Genomic DNA, 16847 nt, shown 5'->3' with positions numbered 1-16847 from the left:
ATTAAAAAATTACACAGAAGTACATGAGTCACTGATTCGGTTAAAATAACCAGAAAAGTTAGTCCCAGAAAATCTCTAAAAAAGCTGTTCAATGCCCATACACACAGTAAAGTTTGTTATATCTAAATTAACTGGCCTTTCTTTTTTTGTCTTTACCAAATTTGGCCAAGTGCTATGAGAAATCTCCATTTGCCAACTCAGACACAAATACAGAAAGCATGTCGTGTAATTTGGCATCCAAGATGACAGTCAAACAAAACCATATATTGTTCATTAAGATGTAGTTTCTTTAATTAAAACTGCAGCACTGTAAGTGTTCATAGTATTCCACTTGGACATGCATGGAAAAGTAAATATATTCATATAGTACAGATATGTACAGTACAAGAACAAATTTTTTGAAATCATCAGCCCAGCAATGGGAGTGTGAAAAACCGTTAAAACACTATGGGCAACTTCCACATTGTTGCACTATTCATTACATTGCTCTTTTCAAAACATTTTCAGGGAGCGTTAAATGCCAAAGACTGATGACAATTGCTATTTAACCAATTAAGTCAAAATAAGTTAGACAAGGACCATTGAAAGGCTCAACCAAATTAATCTTAGAATATACTAAAGAGGTCACATCTCTTCTTCAAAAGGTCTAAGGCAATTTTCCGTAGAGCAAACAAATAAATCTGTGTGGTGAAAGAAATTTGTTTCTATATTCATCAGTACAATCAGAAGCATTATGACAAACGTTGTACAGTGCTGAACATAGCACACAACAAAACAACAGTAATGACAGAAAAGGTGCCAATGACATGATTTACATGAAAATATGAAAGCTAAATATAGTTTGAATTTTCATTTCATACGAACAATCGTCTATAAGGGACTGCCAGCCAAATATAGCGCCAGCAACAAAGTACAACAAAATGCCGGGCTCGCCATTGGGACTGGAGGACAAGAGGTTCAGTCAAAGGTGAAGACTATTAAAGTTGCTGAGCTATTTCCCGTTAATGAATACAGTACAGATAAGAGAAAAATTGTATTTTTAAAAAACAACCAGTATAACGGTAACAACGATTATTATTTTAGTGCATAAAGACATGCCCTTACACTAATGGACAGATATCTTGTTTTTGAAATATCACATGCCAACAAAAGAGGGATGAAAATACACATGAACAGGAAAAAAACGCTTGTTTAAGTGTTTATTTAAAAATATCCTGATATCTGGGAAAACATATTGGTGGGATTGATGAGGAAGAGATCTCAATTTGTTCTTTAAAATATTTTTGCTGTGTCCCTCCAACAGATGAGTTTTGATTTTATAACATTGAGAAAGACAAATGGTTAAATTAACTCTTTATCTTAAGGGCTTGGCTTAGTCTTTAATAAAGTTATTGCAGCTTTTTCTTCCTCACTGATTGTTTTCCATCACGAAATTAGCAAATTCAGGAAAGTATATTTTTCTAAGGCTCCATACATTTTCACGCAAGCAAATATGCATGTTTTAACGTGGGGATCTCGGAGGCACCTTTGTGATTTTAAGGCAAAATTACCAGACATTGTGTGTGAGACTGTTTAAGTGCAAGTAACAAGCAGTGAAGCAGTGAGCTGTAGATCATGTCACTGCAAACTCTGAATCAGAAAATAACAGTCTGGCTATTGCCCCAGAACAAGTACCAGGTGGTCTTTGGAGATTCAGAGACCTGATTTGTTATCATTATGGCTTTGTTTAGGTTTGGTAGAAAAGACCAAGGAAACCAAGGGGTTCATCGCACTTCCAATGAGCAGCAAGGATGCACAACCATCCTAAGAAGTGTGAAAACAACAGTAACAGAGAAAAGCGCTCACCTAAATAGTTTTAGGTAAAATGGAAGTCAACCACTTACAAATCAATGAACAGCAAAACATCCTCTTTTAGAGGAAACATCAGGAGAGGAAAGGTCAGAAAACATATTGCTAAAACAAAATTATTTTAGTTGATACTAATCTTGGGCAATCCAACATATTTTGGTTCTGTGTACTAATCTTGGAGGATGTGCCGATTATAAAAAACAAAACAAAAAAAACATAGCTGCACATACTGTATCAAGAACATAACACCCTAATAGAAAATGTCACATGCTAACAATCTAAATATTAATGTATCAGATCATAAGCAAGCAAACTGCTATGTTCTGATGTACATAAATATATACACACAGAGCCAATCACACACAATTTAAAATTTTTTTCATAAAGGGTTGTAAATGAGGTACACTTTGGGTCCGTGTTGAGATCAGTTTGAGGTGGAAGCATTTACAAAGTGTTTCTGTGACTATTTGAGAACTCAGCCACTGAAGTCTAAATAACTACAACATCTTTGGAGCCGAGGGTGTATAGGGACTTATGTTATGATGGCATGCGTGGGTGTGTGTATGGCTGAAAAGTCGAGGAGCACAAGGCACTATTCCCTGCTGAAAACAGTGTAAAGTCCTGTGTTTTGTTTTGTATCTGGTTTGATCAAGAATGTTTATGCAACACCTGTGTGTTTCAAACTGTGCATGTGTTTGGTTCTTGTCCACATGGGAATTTCATTATGGCAGTACACTCAGAGCGATGCAGTCCTACAGTCCAGTGAAGAGTCATTTTGACTGATGGTGAGGAGAGATGAGCAGGGAGGCATCAAGGAAAAAGGAGGTTGGGGTTGGGTAGGGTACAGCGGGGTGGGGGAGTCCAGCCCCTGTAGTCTATGGTAAAGTTAACAGGAAGCTCTCTCAAAAGTCTCAGTCCATTCCCAGAAGGCTGCTGCTGAGCTCCAGGCCACAGCATGATAGCTCCACAGAAGGGTCAGAGAGAGCAGAGGAGAAACAGGAAAACAGAGGTTGAGCTCTGTGAACTTCAAGATGGGGGAAACTAGGAGGGGAGGGGAGTGTCCGCTGCTCTTTTTTGCCCCACTGATGAGCCTAGTCTTGGCTGGGGTGGCATTGCTCATCATCTGGCAGCAGATTGAGACTGTGCAGCCATGATAATGTGAGAGGGTCCACTCTCAGCCCTCTGCTGCTGGCCCATTCCTGCTAGCACAGACATAGCCATGGCCTCTGCTGCTGCCCTTGAGCTCAAGCCATTTTGCCCTCCAGAGGGGCTAGGAGCCAAAGAGCTGTGCTGGATCACCGGGGCTGGAGAACCTGTAGGCTCTGAGGTGTCTTTAATGTTGTCCTCTGCAGCTACACAAAAAAAGAGGAAAAAGAGACGACAGAAGTACAGATTTATACTTCAATTTCAAACACAATTAACTTTTAAACTTGAATATACTCCACACCACCCATACTGAAGGTTTGTACGTTATGTTTGTTCTACAGCAGTTTCAGTGACACTGCAGAAAAGTATCTGTACGACAAACATCACTTCACTTTAGTCACAATATCCAAAATTTAAGCTTCTTAGAAATATAATGAATTGCTGAAAATGTAAATGTTTTTCCTGGTCCAGATACTGGCTTATTAATTCACGCTACTAAACAAACTTGTGTTTACTATAGAATTAGCATTGAAGTTCAGACGTTGAAATAATGTTAAAATGTGGAATGGCACAATTTTTTGCCTTGACTTGAATTACATTAAACTCAAATACCAATGTCATCAGAACAGTCAGAAGTGATTTCTAATATTTTCTGTAACTTTTAGTACTTTGACAATCCTTTGCCCATATTGCTACATATAGGTATGAGAGAAACATGATTCTAAATCAGGTTTCCTTGAACTTTAAATATCACCAGGTCACTATCAGCAAAAATGCACAAGGCTCACCTAAATAAGCAGTCTTCTTCTGTAGGGTGGTAACAGGACAGTCCTTATGGGCCAGCAGCAGCTGCTTCAAATGAGCCACCTCATTCCGCAACAGAGAAACTTCATTCTGAATACATGGAAAATCCAACCAATTATATGACATATCAAAGTAAGACATACAGTAAAGCCAAAGAAAAGTCATGGGCTATGTTGGGTCCCATTATTATGAACAGTGAGACCTTTCACACGCATTTCTCACAAATGTAATGTTTAGTTTTCCAGCTTCTCATTACAGGTGTATGAAGTCTGGTTTCTCAGTGGATTAAAGCTGGCAGTGGAAAGTGACCATATGGTGTTAAAACAATCTGCAAGCCTAAATAATACAACCAGGGTTTAAAATAAGTTGCAAAAGATTCAAAGAATTGTTAAGTGGACACAGTTTGATAAGACCACACATAAACACATAAACAGAGGCTTCCCACCAGCCACGTTTCATCTCTGCCCACCCACTCACCGAAAGTGAGACATTCAGGCTGCTGAGCTCCTCAGCCTTCTTCTCTAGGGAGCTGACCCACAGTTTGCGTTTCTGTCTGCAGCGGGACGCAGCTGCCCGATTTCTCTCTAGGAAGCGCTGCCTTCGTTCATCTGGGTCATCGTCTGCTGTACGCCGCCGACGCCCACCTGTAGGCTGTGCTGGAGATACCTAGAGGAGGCAAAAGGGTGAGAAGGAAACCAACAGACAGGAAGTGAGATGAGAAAGAAGGGGAAGTTTGAGTCATAGTTTCATTATTTTAGTTAGAACACATCATAGTCATCTTACTACAAGAATTACAAGCCTCAATTTCAGTTACTAAAACAGATGATATGCCATTTAATCAGCAAGTTTCCTCTCAAGTTACTCTGGGGTATTTTTCAAACTTTCCAAGTTTCAGTCGCAACGGTAATGTGCTTAAGGTTTCGACTCCAGACAATACACTGTACCTGAGGTTGCGCAGGTGATGGAGCATCTGGTTGTTGCACAAGAAGCTGGCTCTGCTCTGCCTTCTGAGGCACCATGGGGCTGCTGCCCATGGCCATAACCCCCATACTCTGTCCTGATGGGCTTTGCTGGGACAGCGCAGCCTTCAGACGCTTCAGGAAAACAATCATTTGATCAATATCTCTAAAAATCAGAGGAGCCACTATACACAAACAAACAGTGTGAACTATGTCATGACAGTAGAAAAGAAAATGGTTTGCATATAACTGCCAAGACAGAGAAAGTGCTGACACTTGAGGTCACAGAATTTTTCATATATTGTCCTGCATCTTAACCCATGGATTCAATTCTAGTTTTAATCAAGTTAGCTTGGCCCATTACTCAGCTGCTAATCTTAAATACAGCTTCCAGTAATTTCACTTATAAATCAGATACACCATGTCGTGAAAGGCATTTTGTTTCCAATTCTGCAAACTAGTATCTGATGCAATCAGACTGTCCTGTGCATATATTTCATAGTGAATAATTCAATTCAACTATGGTTTATGCTACATCTCTGATGTTTTCACAATGAGATAGAATCCAGTGCCAGGTCGTCCCACCCATCGCCTCAGGAAAACCCCAGATTGTACAGGAATTACTTTAAAGTTGCTCTTACACTGCAGAGACCCTCATCCATGTTGACCTGACAGGGTCTCGTGACTCTTAGCTTATTTTCAGCAGCACATTCATGTGATATTCTGTTCTATCACAACCCTTTTGAATGGGTTAACCACTGGAGGCTTTGCATAATCCTGGAATAAATTTAAGATAATGTTGATTTGTCATATGGGGCATTCACCAATGCCAATGCAAATTTAAAAATACCTTACTGTGGCTCTGAAAGCACATAACTGGTAAAAAGCAGATTTAAGCCTTGTAATGATTATCACATAGTGTGTACTAGTACTACGTGGGTGTGCGACAGGTACTCGCATGAGTGTCTTAACTTATGCATGTGTTTGTCCCACACCCCCTTCACCACCCAGCTTTTACTGGCACCAACGATAAAGAGGATACTTTCTGTAAATTGCATGAAATAATAAAAGTAGTGTGGTTAAACATGAAAAAGTGGATTCCTGTACAAAGCTTTGTGTGTGCTAGGTTTGGTATCATAAATTCAGTACAATTTTTCATTGTGGTGTCAGGATTAAATAAACAAACAAGCAACTGCTTTAAAAAGTCATATGATGAACAGATGGAACCATTTTGCAGAGGAAAGCTAGAGGGTGAAGATGGAGACAAAAAGAACAGATAAAGAGATAAAAATAGTGAGCTGATCTAGTGCTGACCATCTTGGCCTCTGAGTGGATGCTGTAGCCAGAGGGGGAGTTAGAGCCGCTGCTGCTCCCTCCCAGAGGAGGACCAGGGATCCCAGGAATGTTGGGTACCATGCACAAGGGTCGGGCCAACTGGAAACCAGATGAAATATACAAATACACAAATATTAGCAACTTGGCGCAACTTCTTAGCTATAAAATACAACATTTTAAGACTGTTGGTCTGCTTACATTAATGACGGAGGGCATCTGTACAGGGCCGGGGAGCAGAGGCACTGCCTGACCAGAAGGAAGCATCATCATGGGGTAGTGGCTGGTTGGCGAACTACATAGACAGGCAGCAGAGGGAAAACAGAAACAACAGGTTGAGATATGTTTGTATATATGACAACAATGACTGTAACATAACAAGAAGAACCATTTAAGAAAACATTCACTCAACAAAATCCCCACTTGTAAGTAATATCATTACTTGTCCAAAGTGAGCAGGATTAAAAAACACTAAAACACACAGTAATGTATTCGATTCTTTATTTTACGCAAAGAATGGGTCAGCTTGAATTCCAAAGACTCAGTATTTTGAGTAGCAGATCAGGAATATACACTGTGATACTGTCATACAATGTTTATTTAAGAGCTTTAAAATAATTTAATGGACATTTCAAGCAGGAAAACCAGGGCTAAAAGATCAGCAGAGGTCAGGGTAGGGAACTCACCCAAGAGTACGATTGGAGGGTGGAGCCTGTGTGATGACTGACGTTGGTGAAGGCATGGTGGGCTGGAGGGCATCAAAGCCCAAGTGCAGTGGGAGGGAACCTGGACGCACAATAGTTGGTGTGGGGGCTGAACTCCTTGGGGGGGTGTCCTAGGATATTAGTGGTGTAGGGAGTTGTGTTTAACAGTTAAAATATTGAAACACACATTCATTGTCAATAAAGCAAAATAAAACTGTGCTTTTGAACATAACAGGAATCGCCTCTTTGAGAAAAAGCGATTATATGATTCACTTCCTTCAGTCTTGTAATACTGTGAAAGCTGCAATGACATATCTAATGAGCCATACTTCAAAACGATTCAAGGTTCCACAATCTTCTTTATACACTCATAGCTACCCTTCCTCTCATCGTTCTCCTACCTTTCCTTTAACCAAAAGTTCTCTGCTGCTGTCTGACTTTCCAGAGATAGATTCAGGGCTGCCGGGAGGTGAGGAGTCGACCTCTACAGGTGCCTCCTCTTTCACCTTCATGTCTGATGGCGTCTGCAGGCTCATGTCCAAAGCCACAGAGTTGGCAGCAGGGAGCTGAGAAATACATATATTAAGAGAGAAAGAATAAGTTCACACTACTTATCAAAGAGAACATTCTCCGTAACAGTTAAGTAAAATAAGGAAGTGGGTATTTATGACATAAAACCAACAAGCACACCACTAGTTTATAAAATACTATTTCAGCTGCAATAATACACACTGAAGATTCAATAAAATCACTAACAAACTTTTGTAATCATATTCTGGACAGAAATAGTGCACAGACAAACTGCACAAAATGGGGATTTCTGCAAACAATAATTGTCGAGTGCATCAACATTTAGACTAAGAAAGAAGGAAGTAAAAAATTATTTTTCATTTTATATGCGTCTTTGCAGAAAACTTCCTTGGTTCCTGTGAACAGTGGCATGTGCAGTTAAACATACACACATGTACAAATAGATGAAAACAGACTAAATCAACCCCAAGTCTTTCTTACAGAGTTCTTGGCCCTCTTTTCATCATCGTCTTGTTCAAAGGAGCTGGCCAGCTCGTTGAACAGACCAACCTCCTCGCAGTTCTTTAGGAAGCGGGTGGGAGTAGGCGTCTGGTCTTTGAATTGAGAATGAGGAGAGACAACTCTAAGTGACATTTTCACACCAATTTTAAAATGTGCCTTTTGAGCTGCTATTTTTGAGATTGTACAAATAGGGTTGGCAGTAAGGTATGTTTACCAGACTTAATCTGAATGCAAGGATAGGACATGTATCAAAGGAAAAGAAAAAAGTGTCTGTCTTGTCGACAGACAGTACCTGCAATTATCACAGAGTCGGTCCTGGGTGGTCCAAATTTCAGTGTCATCTCATGTTTATGTTTGTGTACAGCCAAGTGGTCCTCATTGGTAAACCTCTGGAACAAGGGAGCAAGATAATAGGGGTAAATTAGGTTTTATGAATTAGCCTCAATATTTATCTTGGTGACCTAAAGAAGCTGTAACCTGGATATCATATTGCAATAATCACAGCCAGATAATCTCTCATGAGATATTTCCCAACAAATATTGCCTATACCATATACATTATGTGAACAAACCACAGAAAGAAAACTATCTATGGTGTACAGATGCAGGTAAAGGGCTCAAATATCCTCAAACCAACTAGAATTATCTGGAAAAAGAAAATGGGCTAGTATGGATGAAAGCTGAAACAATTTTAGCAGCCTGGAAATATCTGGGATATGCAATGGTTGCAAAGTGTCGTTAAAATGATACACACTGCTCGCATAAAAGAATGTCAAACAAGCTAACACTTCAAGGTGCTGAAAATGCAATTTGCAATGCATTGTGTTTTTACAGAAGAAAGCTTTTCCAGTCAAGCTAGTTGGTGTGTAAAACATACAGCTGTAATTTTCATCATGGTAAAGGTCCACACTGAACTATGTGCCGTCAGCTAATATCAGGTATCCACAGTGGAAGCTACAGGGGGTCTGTCAAATCAGACAGTCAGAAAACAACCCTGACAGCCATCCTCTCCTTTGAGACATGGCACTTCTTCTTTGGAGAAGTGGCGAGGTGAATCAGTCAGACGTAGGAGGAATAATCTTGGCTCTGGCACCAGCCTATTCACCATTCGCTGGAGACTATTTTAGGGCGCCATGTTGCAGTTGCGAGTTCAGTCGTGAGAGTGAAGTGGAAACACAGTCAAGTGTCATGAGACTTATTTTTATCCACACCAGGCAGCATCACCAATACAACTAAATGTCTCTTTCCTCAGAACAAGGTGGCTGAGTCTCGTGGAGAGAACTATGTCCAGTCAATCACACCGAATGAGATATTGGCAGCAAAGATTATCCCACCCCAAACAGTAAATACTGAATATCATATAATCAGGGTCTGTTTTTGTTGTTGTTGTTGTTGTTAACTTGGCCAAAGGAAAACCCAGAATGAAGCCAGGAGTCAAACATACTTGTTCTATTATGGGCATGATTCAGACTTTCCTGGTGGACAACTGTTGCTTGTAAAGGGCAGCTGTAAAACAGAATCAGGACATAAGGTGCCTGTAATATAAAGATTGTTCCCATATCACATATACACAAATTATCATCATCAATGATGACAATGTTAAAAGCAGGAAAACATGTAGACTGACTGACATGACACGTGTGGGAACAGAGCACAACGTATTGAAAACTGTGAGGAAACGTATGAAGAAACAGTTTTGGCATATTTGTTAATTCCATTCCTTGGAGAGACAGTTCTTGATTTTGTATCAAGTATGTATCAAGAGTGTTTGGCTAAAACAACATTTGATGCTGCACTGACCAATATTTTCACATAACCAATCTAAACGAGTCTCCCTTAGTTTTACGGAGAGAATAGTGTTTTAAATTGTTTTGGTTTTCTGGCCAGAAATATAATTGTTTTGGTTCAGTCCAGCTGCTCTCACCAAGCCTGACTCCAGCTTTTTTCAGTGAATAAAATCCACTGTGTGCGTTGCCCAGAACCAAACACTACACATACAACATTAGTGGTTAATGCTAGCTGCTCAATATAATGAAGCACCTTGCAATGTGCAAAGGTGACCAAAAAAGAAATGAGAGAAAATATATATTGATACTATGGAAAATCAAAAAAAGAAAAAGCCATTTCAATCTGAAATTCTATTATAAACATAAACAAAATGGTTCTATAAACATATATGCTTATATTGCTCAAAATAAGGTGGTGAAAAGGCGCCCAAACATCAAGCACAATCACACCATACTACAATACCAGAGCTGTTTATACAACAGTTTGACACTCAAACACAGCTGGGGAGTGTGCTGCAGCTGTAGACCAGCTCCATCATCAATCGTCACTTTGCCTTGAAAAGCTTCCATGTGATTCATTTTCTCTAAGTGTCAACTAAATTAATAATGATGTCTACAGATGAAACACACCACAGATACATGTCACTGGAAAGGTAAAATGTGTTTCTCTATCAGAGAAGGTGTCCCTTAGTGTCCATAATGTTCTAAGCAGAAAACAGCCAAACAAAACGTGATTTATTTATCCAACACACGCATGTTTAACTACTTCACATGGCAGCGGTCCAAACCACAAACTCCATTTCCAGATCACTTCTGATCAGAGAATAGAAATGGGCTTATGAATCACAAGTGTTTCTTAACCACATAAACACTTTCTTCCTCCAGAGCCCAGGAGAGATAATCCATCTCACTCTCTGAGGATATCACACCCAACTGGACCCAGCATCAGACAGCTAATTTAGGATAACATTAGACAGAATTGTTCTCATGCTGGATAACGATGAGTCTTTGAATTCACTTCTTTTAATTTGTCCTGTTATCAGGCTATGCCCCGACAATGCACCATGTTACTGGCATGTGAGCACATTGTTGGCACTCAGCTGAGTCACTGCCACGGCTCTAACCTGTGTCTGCAGGCACTAGAAGGCAACATTGACAGGTTGAAACAATAACTGTGGCCTGATTACTCATTGGACCTTCCAGTGAGTCATGGCTAAAGGAGACAGCATTGTCTCACAAGACAGCCTGTTCGCTACAACTTTATCAGTGTGACGATCATTACAAGTGCTGTATAAATCACGGCTAGTTAGGTCATTCTGGCAAATGGAGCAAGTGTCTTGGCTAAACGGAAGTCTTTTCAGGGTCAACAAGTTCTATGTATATGTACACAAAAACTATGAAGCTTTATTATTCAATGAAAATACTATATATAAAAAAAGTATCATGTAGTGCTATACCCTTTCCCTTCTCTTTCAATTCAGTTTAAATACATTAAATCATAACTAGTAGTAGTAATAACAGTCGTGTAGAATACTTGCATGAAAAAAATAAATAAATAAAAATAAAGCACAAACTACACACGCATGGACAGACCTGAAACCAAGGGCAAGGAGAGACAAAACTTACCTGTCCACAGCCAGGAGCATTGCACACAAAAGGTCGGTCGTCCCCCATTTTTGCAAATAGCTTGCAATGTAACTGTGGGAGAGGAGAAGAGGAGAACATTGGTGTGGCTTTTCTTGATTTATGAACTGGAAAATCCTGAAAACAACAAAACAGGGATGCTGTGGCTTGTAGTCTTTAGTCTGAGCAGGAAGCCGAATGCAATTTAAAAATAACCCTGGCAAAAAGGAAAACATGCACAGAGGCAGCGAGACGAAGTTTCCCTGGTGATACTTCCTTCACACAGGGGGGCTTTTGGTTGGCCAATGAGGAGTCGCTTACACGAGGACGGCAGCTACCATTTACACAAAGACATCTCCTTCTCCTTCTGTCTCATTTTCTGTCATTTCCAATACCTCCTTCTCTCATTGCCACTCCCTCCTATCACCTTTCCAGTACCTCCCAATCTCTTCCCTGGTACCCCTCATTCCGTGTCTCAAAGAGATGAACCAAGTGTTTGTGACATCTACGGCTGTAACACTTGGATAGAAAAATTATCAGCAATTAATTCTGATAGCTAATTACTGTTATTAAATATTGAAACATTTTGTTTAAAAATTATTTTATTTCATGGCTTTCTCTTATCTACAGTGTGTTTAACTGATTATATTTCGGTTCTGAACTGTTGCTTGGACAAAACAAGACATTTGTCATTTTATAGGGCAAAATGATTATACGATTGATTCGGATAGATCAGCCAAATAAGTTGAGAAAACTTTACCATAGATCAAGACAACTTTGACCTATTATTATGGTTTTAATTTCAAATTTTATGATGTGTTTTATAATTGTAAGTATAAGTGTACCATTGTTGCCTGGTTGCTGAGGTGAATTACAGTAGAAGCCTTTTATTCGATTGTTGTAGTCTTTTTTTACATTGCCTAACTTCTGATGTTTGCTCCTATTTATTTCAGATTTTGCACATCCAAAGTAGTCTTCACATTGACTTGTTGGTTGAGCTTGGAGTAAAACGTGATTGGCTACTCTTATTTATTTTGTGGTTTTTACTAGTGTGCTATTTACACAACATAAATGTTGGATAGTACTGTAAAAATAGAAGCACATAAGGATGTCACTGTACATTTAAATGTACTGGAAACATTATCAAGGGTTTTACATGACTATAAACCAAATGCTGGATCCCCCTCTTCCTGAGTACATGCTATTATCAAGAGTTAAATATGCACATGCTTCTGTTTGGTTTCTCCTCCTGTTGTGCCTGAAGCCAAAGTGACATAAACTAAAGCTGTGTGAGGCTTACTGCTTCTATCAGCTGTCTCCACTGAGGAGAATAACTCCTCACAACCCCCTCTCCCCTCCTGCGTCAGTCCCTTCCCCAGCTCCCCCCTGCACAGCTCTGCACAGCTTAACAACACTTCATGTGAAGACAAATTGGGAAGTTAAGAAAAATAACTTGGTCATTAAATTTAAATCAGCGAATTAGAGAAGTCGCAATGGCAATGGACAAGGGACATAAATGTTTTAGCACTCGCCCAAAATGACATCTTGCAGCTATTACACAATGGTGTCCCATTGACTGTACAGGAACTAACCCACATGCATCAAGGACTATGCTATGTACACAAGTGAGAACCTTTTAATAAACAAAAGCCATTAATTACTGCAATATTCAGGACGACTCAGCTAAATTGCAAGCTCAAGGAACACAGAAAACCCTACAGGTTGAAGACTAACCCTTAGTCTTTGAATTTTTTTTGACCAACCTCTTGAACTTTTGATTTGACTAGAATTTGACATTTTTTCAAAAATGTGTTCAATCATGCTCAATTGAAGTCAGTGTTATCACTTAAATATGATTAGTATTGTAATATTACTGGGGTACTGACCACATTAACGTTTGCTATACCAACTAAATTAGTTGAGTATGTAGCCTGACATTATTGAGTGGGACAGATTATTCATTATGCTGGCAAGGCATAAATGTCTGAAAGTTTTCCCAATGTTGAAGTCAGTACATTTTCCTCCTTCTTCCCTCAGTTTCTCCCTCTGCTGAGGACAGCTGCCCCTGAGCCAACACATGATTACTGAAGCCTTGCACTGGAATACGAGGCTCTCCCATGACACTGGGCCTGTAACAGGCCTAACCGTTGTATTTCTTAGCTCTATGTCTTCATGAAGAAAAAGGGCCTGCATCATGTTTGCATGCAAAAGGTCTGTAATACTCTGAACAGATCAAAAGGCCAATGTGGCAGAGAAGTCTGATTTCTTGCAGACCTCCTGTGCTGTGTAGAAAGACAACAGATCAGTGCCAGAGCCCTCACAAAGTGCTTCCAATCCACTGAGTCTATTTGGACTGAGATGTGTCTGCAAACAAGATACACTGTCTAGCTCGTTATACAGAGGGTGTGGACTATGTGGGGAAATGTACACATCTGGTGTGAGGAATGGGAACAGAGTTCTGAGTTTACATCTTACTAAAGACATGCTAGACATTAACTTGGCTGGCAGGCACCAACATGAAATGTGGGATTTGATCTTGTGGGAAGTCCACCATAAATTCCAGATGACAGTGGTGGAAAATATCATTTGTTTTCATAGCTGCACCAACAAATATCTCAACCTGATTAAGACAGATGTGCTGTTTTTTCCCTTTAAAATTTATTTCTTGGTTTTGTGGTAAGACAATCTACCACAAAGTACATCTTCAAAAGTTGTAATTCTATACAAAAGGAAAGGATGCTCTTCATTTGCCACTCTGACAATCAGACATGACTAACTCTTAATGAGTTCGCAGCGTGAAGTTTTACAACACTGTAAAATGCTCTGATTCATTCAGATGTCAACTCTGAACAACTATAAATCAGTCTGCTGCTTATATTAATTCAGATGCACGTCATTGATATTCAGGCATGGATATCAAGTCCACCTATTTTCACCACCTTTCGTCCAAGGTGACATGGAACCACTCAAAGTGCCCTAATTCCTGTCACTCTCACTGAAGTGATGCCAAAGTCCCACCATTAACTTGGATTTCTCCGACTCAGCAGGTGTAGAGGAACAAGTCCCAGCTATAATCAGCCTCAGCCATCCAGTGTTTGATGCAGCCTGCTAGGAAACTGACTAAACAAACTGTATTAATAGCTCATGCTGCAGCCATGACTCTGGAATCTGAGGCTTGAATTGCCAGAGGGTAGGGGAGACCCCACAAAAATCCAAAAAAAAAAAAAGAAAGTGTGTGTGTGTGTGTGTGTGTGTGTGGGGAAATTAAAGAAAGAAGATCTAGCATGGCTTTTTACTGGATCACAGGTAAGGTTTTGTCAGTGTGGCCTATGAGCTCTAGAGACCACAGCTTTAGCAGGGTGTGTGCAGCAGCCAATATGTATTTATGTAAGCAAAGTGAACATGAGATTTGGTAAATGGAACAAATGAAATACTATATCCATGTCTGCATAACTAACAGGGCCTACAGGCTGAATCCCATGCTGAGCCAGCAAACAATGCAGGACAATACAGGATGGACCCGAGGCAGTTTTCTAAAATTAAATCAAAATCACTGTGCTTATCTGATTTCTGGTCGGCAACTTTTATAAGTGCTTGTCGTGAGGTTTTGGGTCTACAACAATGCATTCAAAAGAAAAGTACCATGTCATTTGATGTTTTGCTCTTCAACTAAAGTGGAACCAGTACAGCCTCTGGTAGTAAATCACCTATAATTTTGCTAAGTCCGTACACTTCATGCTCAACAGCAGTCAAATATAAAACTGACAGACCGGTAATAAAACGTGCAGAGTTTAAATCACTGACAGTTCATTGAATTACACAGCTGCATATGTATAGTACATATGTGTTTCTGTAAATAAAGATTAATTCCCCATGCAACTAATATCTAAGTTGCAGTGAATTGCATGTCTTGAGTGTGGGACAAAATATTTCATTGGACTGAACAGAGCAGTTTTCTCTGGTCTTATACTTTTTCATGTGATGGAATGAAGTACAACTCTGCCAAAAACATGACCTACATTCCTAACCAAGGTGTTGACATGCATGGGGATGCGGATCCTAGGGCGTTCAACAGCTCCAATTGCAATACTATGGATATCATTATTACATGAGAGTCTGGATTCTTTTGGGGCTCTGCTTCCAGATCCACTTTAACAGATTAATATTCCTACGCCAAAAAAAAAGAAGACAGACAAGCGAAAAAAATTCCCTGGAGTTTCAGGCACGTGAGAAGAGGGGGGCCAGTGTCAAAGTGAAATCCCGATGTCCTGCAGATTTTAGTTCCCTTTCCAGACAGCGCTGACTGCTTTGAAAAAGTTGGTCTTTCTCAGCCTCCATTACCCTCTGGCTATGTACGGGCACACTTAGCCCCGCCTTTTCCCGTAACAAGACCGCCTTTCCTTCTCTCCGATTGGTTTATTAGCACGCCAGTCGACGTCGTCTAACGCATGCACAGCTTCAGATCCTGTCAATTACGTCCACTGCCAGAATCTTATTGGTTACAAACCCGAAATCAACTTTTTGTATCCACGCAAAACTAATGGATAGCCTGGCGTGGCTAGCGTTAACAACAGGCCGAGTGCACGTTGAAAAAGAGTACTAACAGCGCTACTAGCGCTCTCTGCGCTGACAGGAAACACACGCTAACACACATGTAGTTACAGCTGAAGGGGTTTGAAGCATTTCGCCGACATTACGGACGACCACGGGCAGAAAAGCAGGAGGGGAAAAGCAGCAGTTGGCTGGTTAGCGGACTGACACTTGAGTGCGGTCCGAATGAAGCTGCCACAACAGTTGACAATTCAACGGACGCGTAATTTTTCGCCATAACAAACACTGAAAAGTGTCGCGGCGGGTGACACAGTGTGATCGTTTGTGGCAGTCGACATATCTTTGGAGAATTTCAAGGGTAATAAAGTGTTTACAAACTCACCCTCGCGCCCCTCGCTCTGGCTCCCCTCTCCTCTCCTCTCCTGGAATTTGACACTCCCCTTGGCGACGTTGACTTATCGCGAGACCTGACGCTCCTTATCTCGGCTGGACTGAGAAGGGTGCTCCTTACATCGGAGTCCTCTCTCCTAATTCACGGACACGTTGTTGTTTTTTGTTTTGTTTTGTTGATGAGATACTACCTTCGTCAGACTGTGAATACAAAAGCACTCATCAAAACACCCAGTTGCTTTGTCACCGTTAAAACGCGTGGCTCTGGCTGGAGTAGCCAGTCCCCAGCCAGTTCAATATGCTGTTACATGTGATGTCCCGGTGCACATGATAAACACAAACTGTACGAACAAATGAACACAAAAATGAAGGCGGCGTCTTCCCCTCATGCTCTGGTTTCCTTCCTGATAATGTCACCCAATGCCCCTTCCCGGTTAGCAAATGTCCTCTCAGTCCTCTTACATTACAGCATGTCTCAGAAACCTACAAAAGTCTAAAATATAAAAAATGTATAAACTGGTTAATAATGCTAATAATAGTGTTATTCTTATAACATTTCTAAAGCAATCATTTAAAATCTCAAAATTTGAGAGCAGATCCCAAAGGCCTGGTCGCCAAGCCTGTGTTATCAAACATGAATGAGGTAAACCATGGAAATTGTATTCAATTTT

The 16847-nt window shown here is 40.3% G+C and overlaps 1 protein-coding gene across 2 annotated transcripts; it reads right to left on the bottom strand.

The window, feature by feature from the left end:
- Positions 1-274: 274 nt before the first annotated feature.
- Positions 275-16213, bottom strand: atf7a (activating transcription factor 7a). 2 transcript variants are annotated; one of them, XM_029507195.1, is made up of 12 exons: positions 16169-16213; positions 11239-11310; positions 8118-8214; positions 7805-7917; positions 7195-7359; positions 6776-6924; positions 6291-6384; positions 6072-6191; positions 4743-4892; positions 4276-4464; positions 3783-3888; positions 275-3200 (listed from the first exon to the last, which is right to left on the bottom strand). In XM_029507195.1, the coding sequence occupies exons 2-12, from the start codon at positions 11284-11286 to the stop codon at positions 2968-2970; spliced, it is 1464 nt and encodes a 487-aa protein (XP_029363055.1). In that variant the 5' UTR covers positions 11287-11310; positions 16169-16213; the 3' UTR covers positions 275-2967. The 2 variants fall into 2 exon arrangements, with proteins under 2 accessions (XP_029363055.1, XP_029363054.1); XM_029507194.1 differs by lacking the exon at positions 16169-16213 and having other exon boundaries at positions 11239-11337.
- Between the last annotated feature and the right edge of the window lie 634 nt (positions 16214-16847).

Source organism: Echeneis naucrates, chromosome 7 (genome assembly GCF_900963305.1).
Source record: "Echeneis naucrates chromosome 7, fEcheNa1.1, whole genome shotgun sequence".
NCBI classification, from domain to species: Eukaryota; Metazoa; Chordata; class Actinopteri; order Carangiformes; family Echeneidae; genus Echeneis; species Echeneis naucrates.
This window is presented reverse-complemented; position numbering and strand designations above follow the sequence as displayed.

Coding starts and splice junctions, on each gene's coding strand:
- atf7a (XM_029507194.1), bottom strand. CDS start 11,337: ATGTTCTCCTCTTCTCCTCTCCCACAGTTACATTGCAAGCTATTTGCA. Junction 8,215..11,238: donor ATGCTCCTGGCTGTGGACAG/GTAAGTTTTGTC, acceptor CCCTTGTTCCAG/AGGTTTACCAATGAGGACCA. Junction 4,465..4,742: donor CATCACCTGCGCAACCTCAG/GTACAGTGTATT, acceptor TGCCTCCTCTAG/GTATCTCCAGCACAGCCTAC.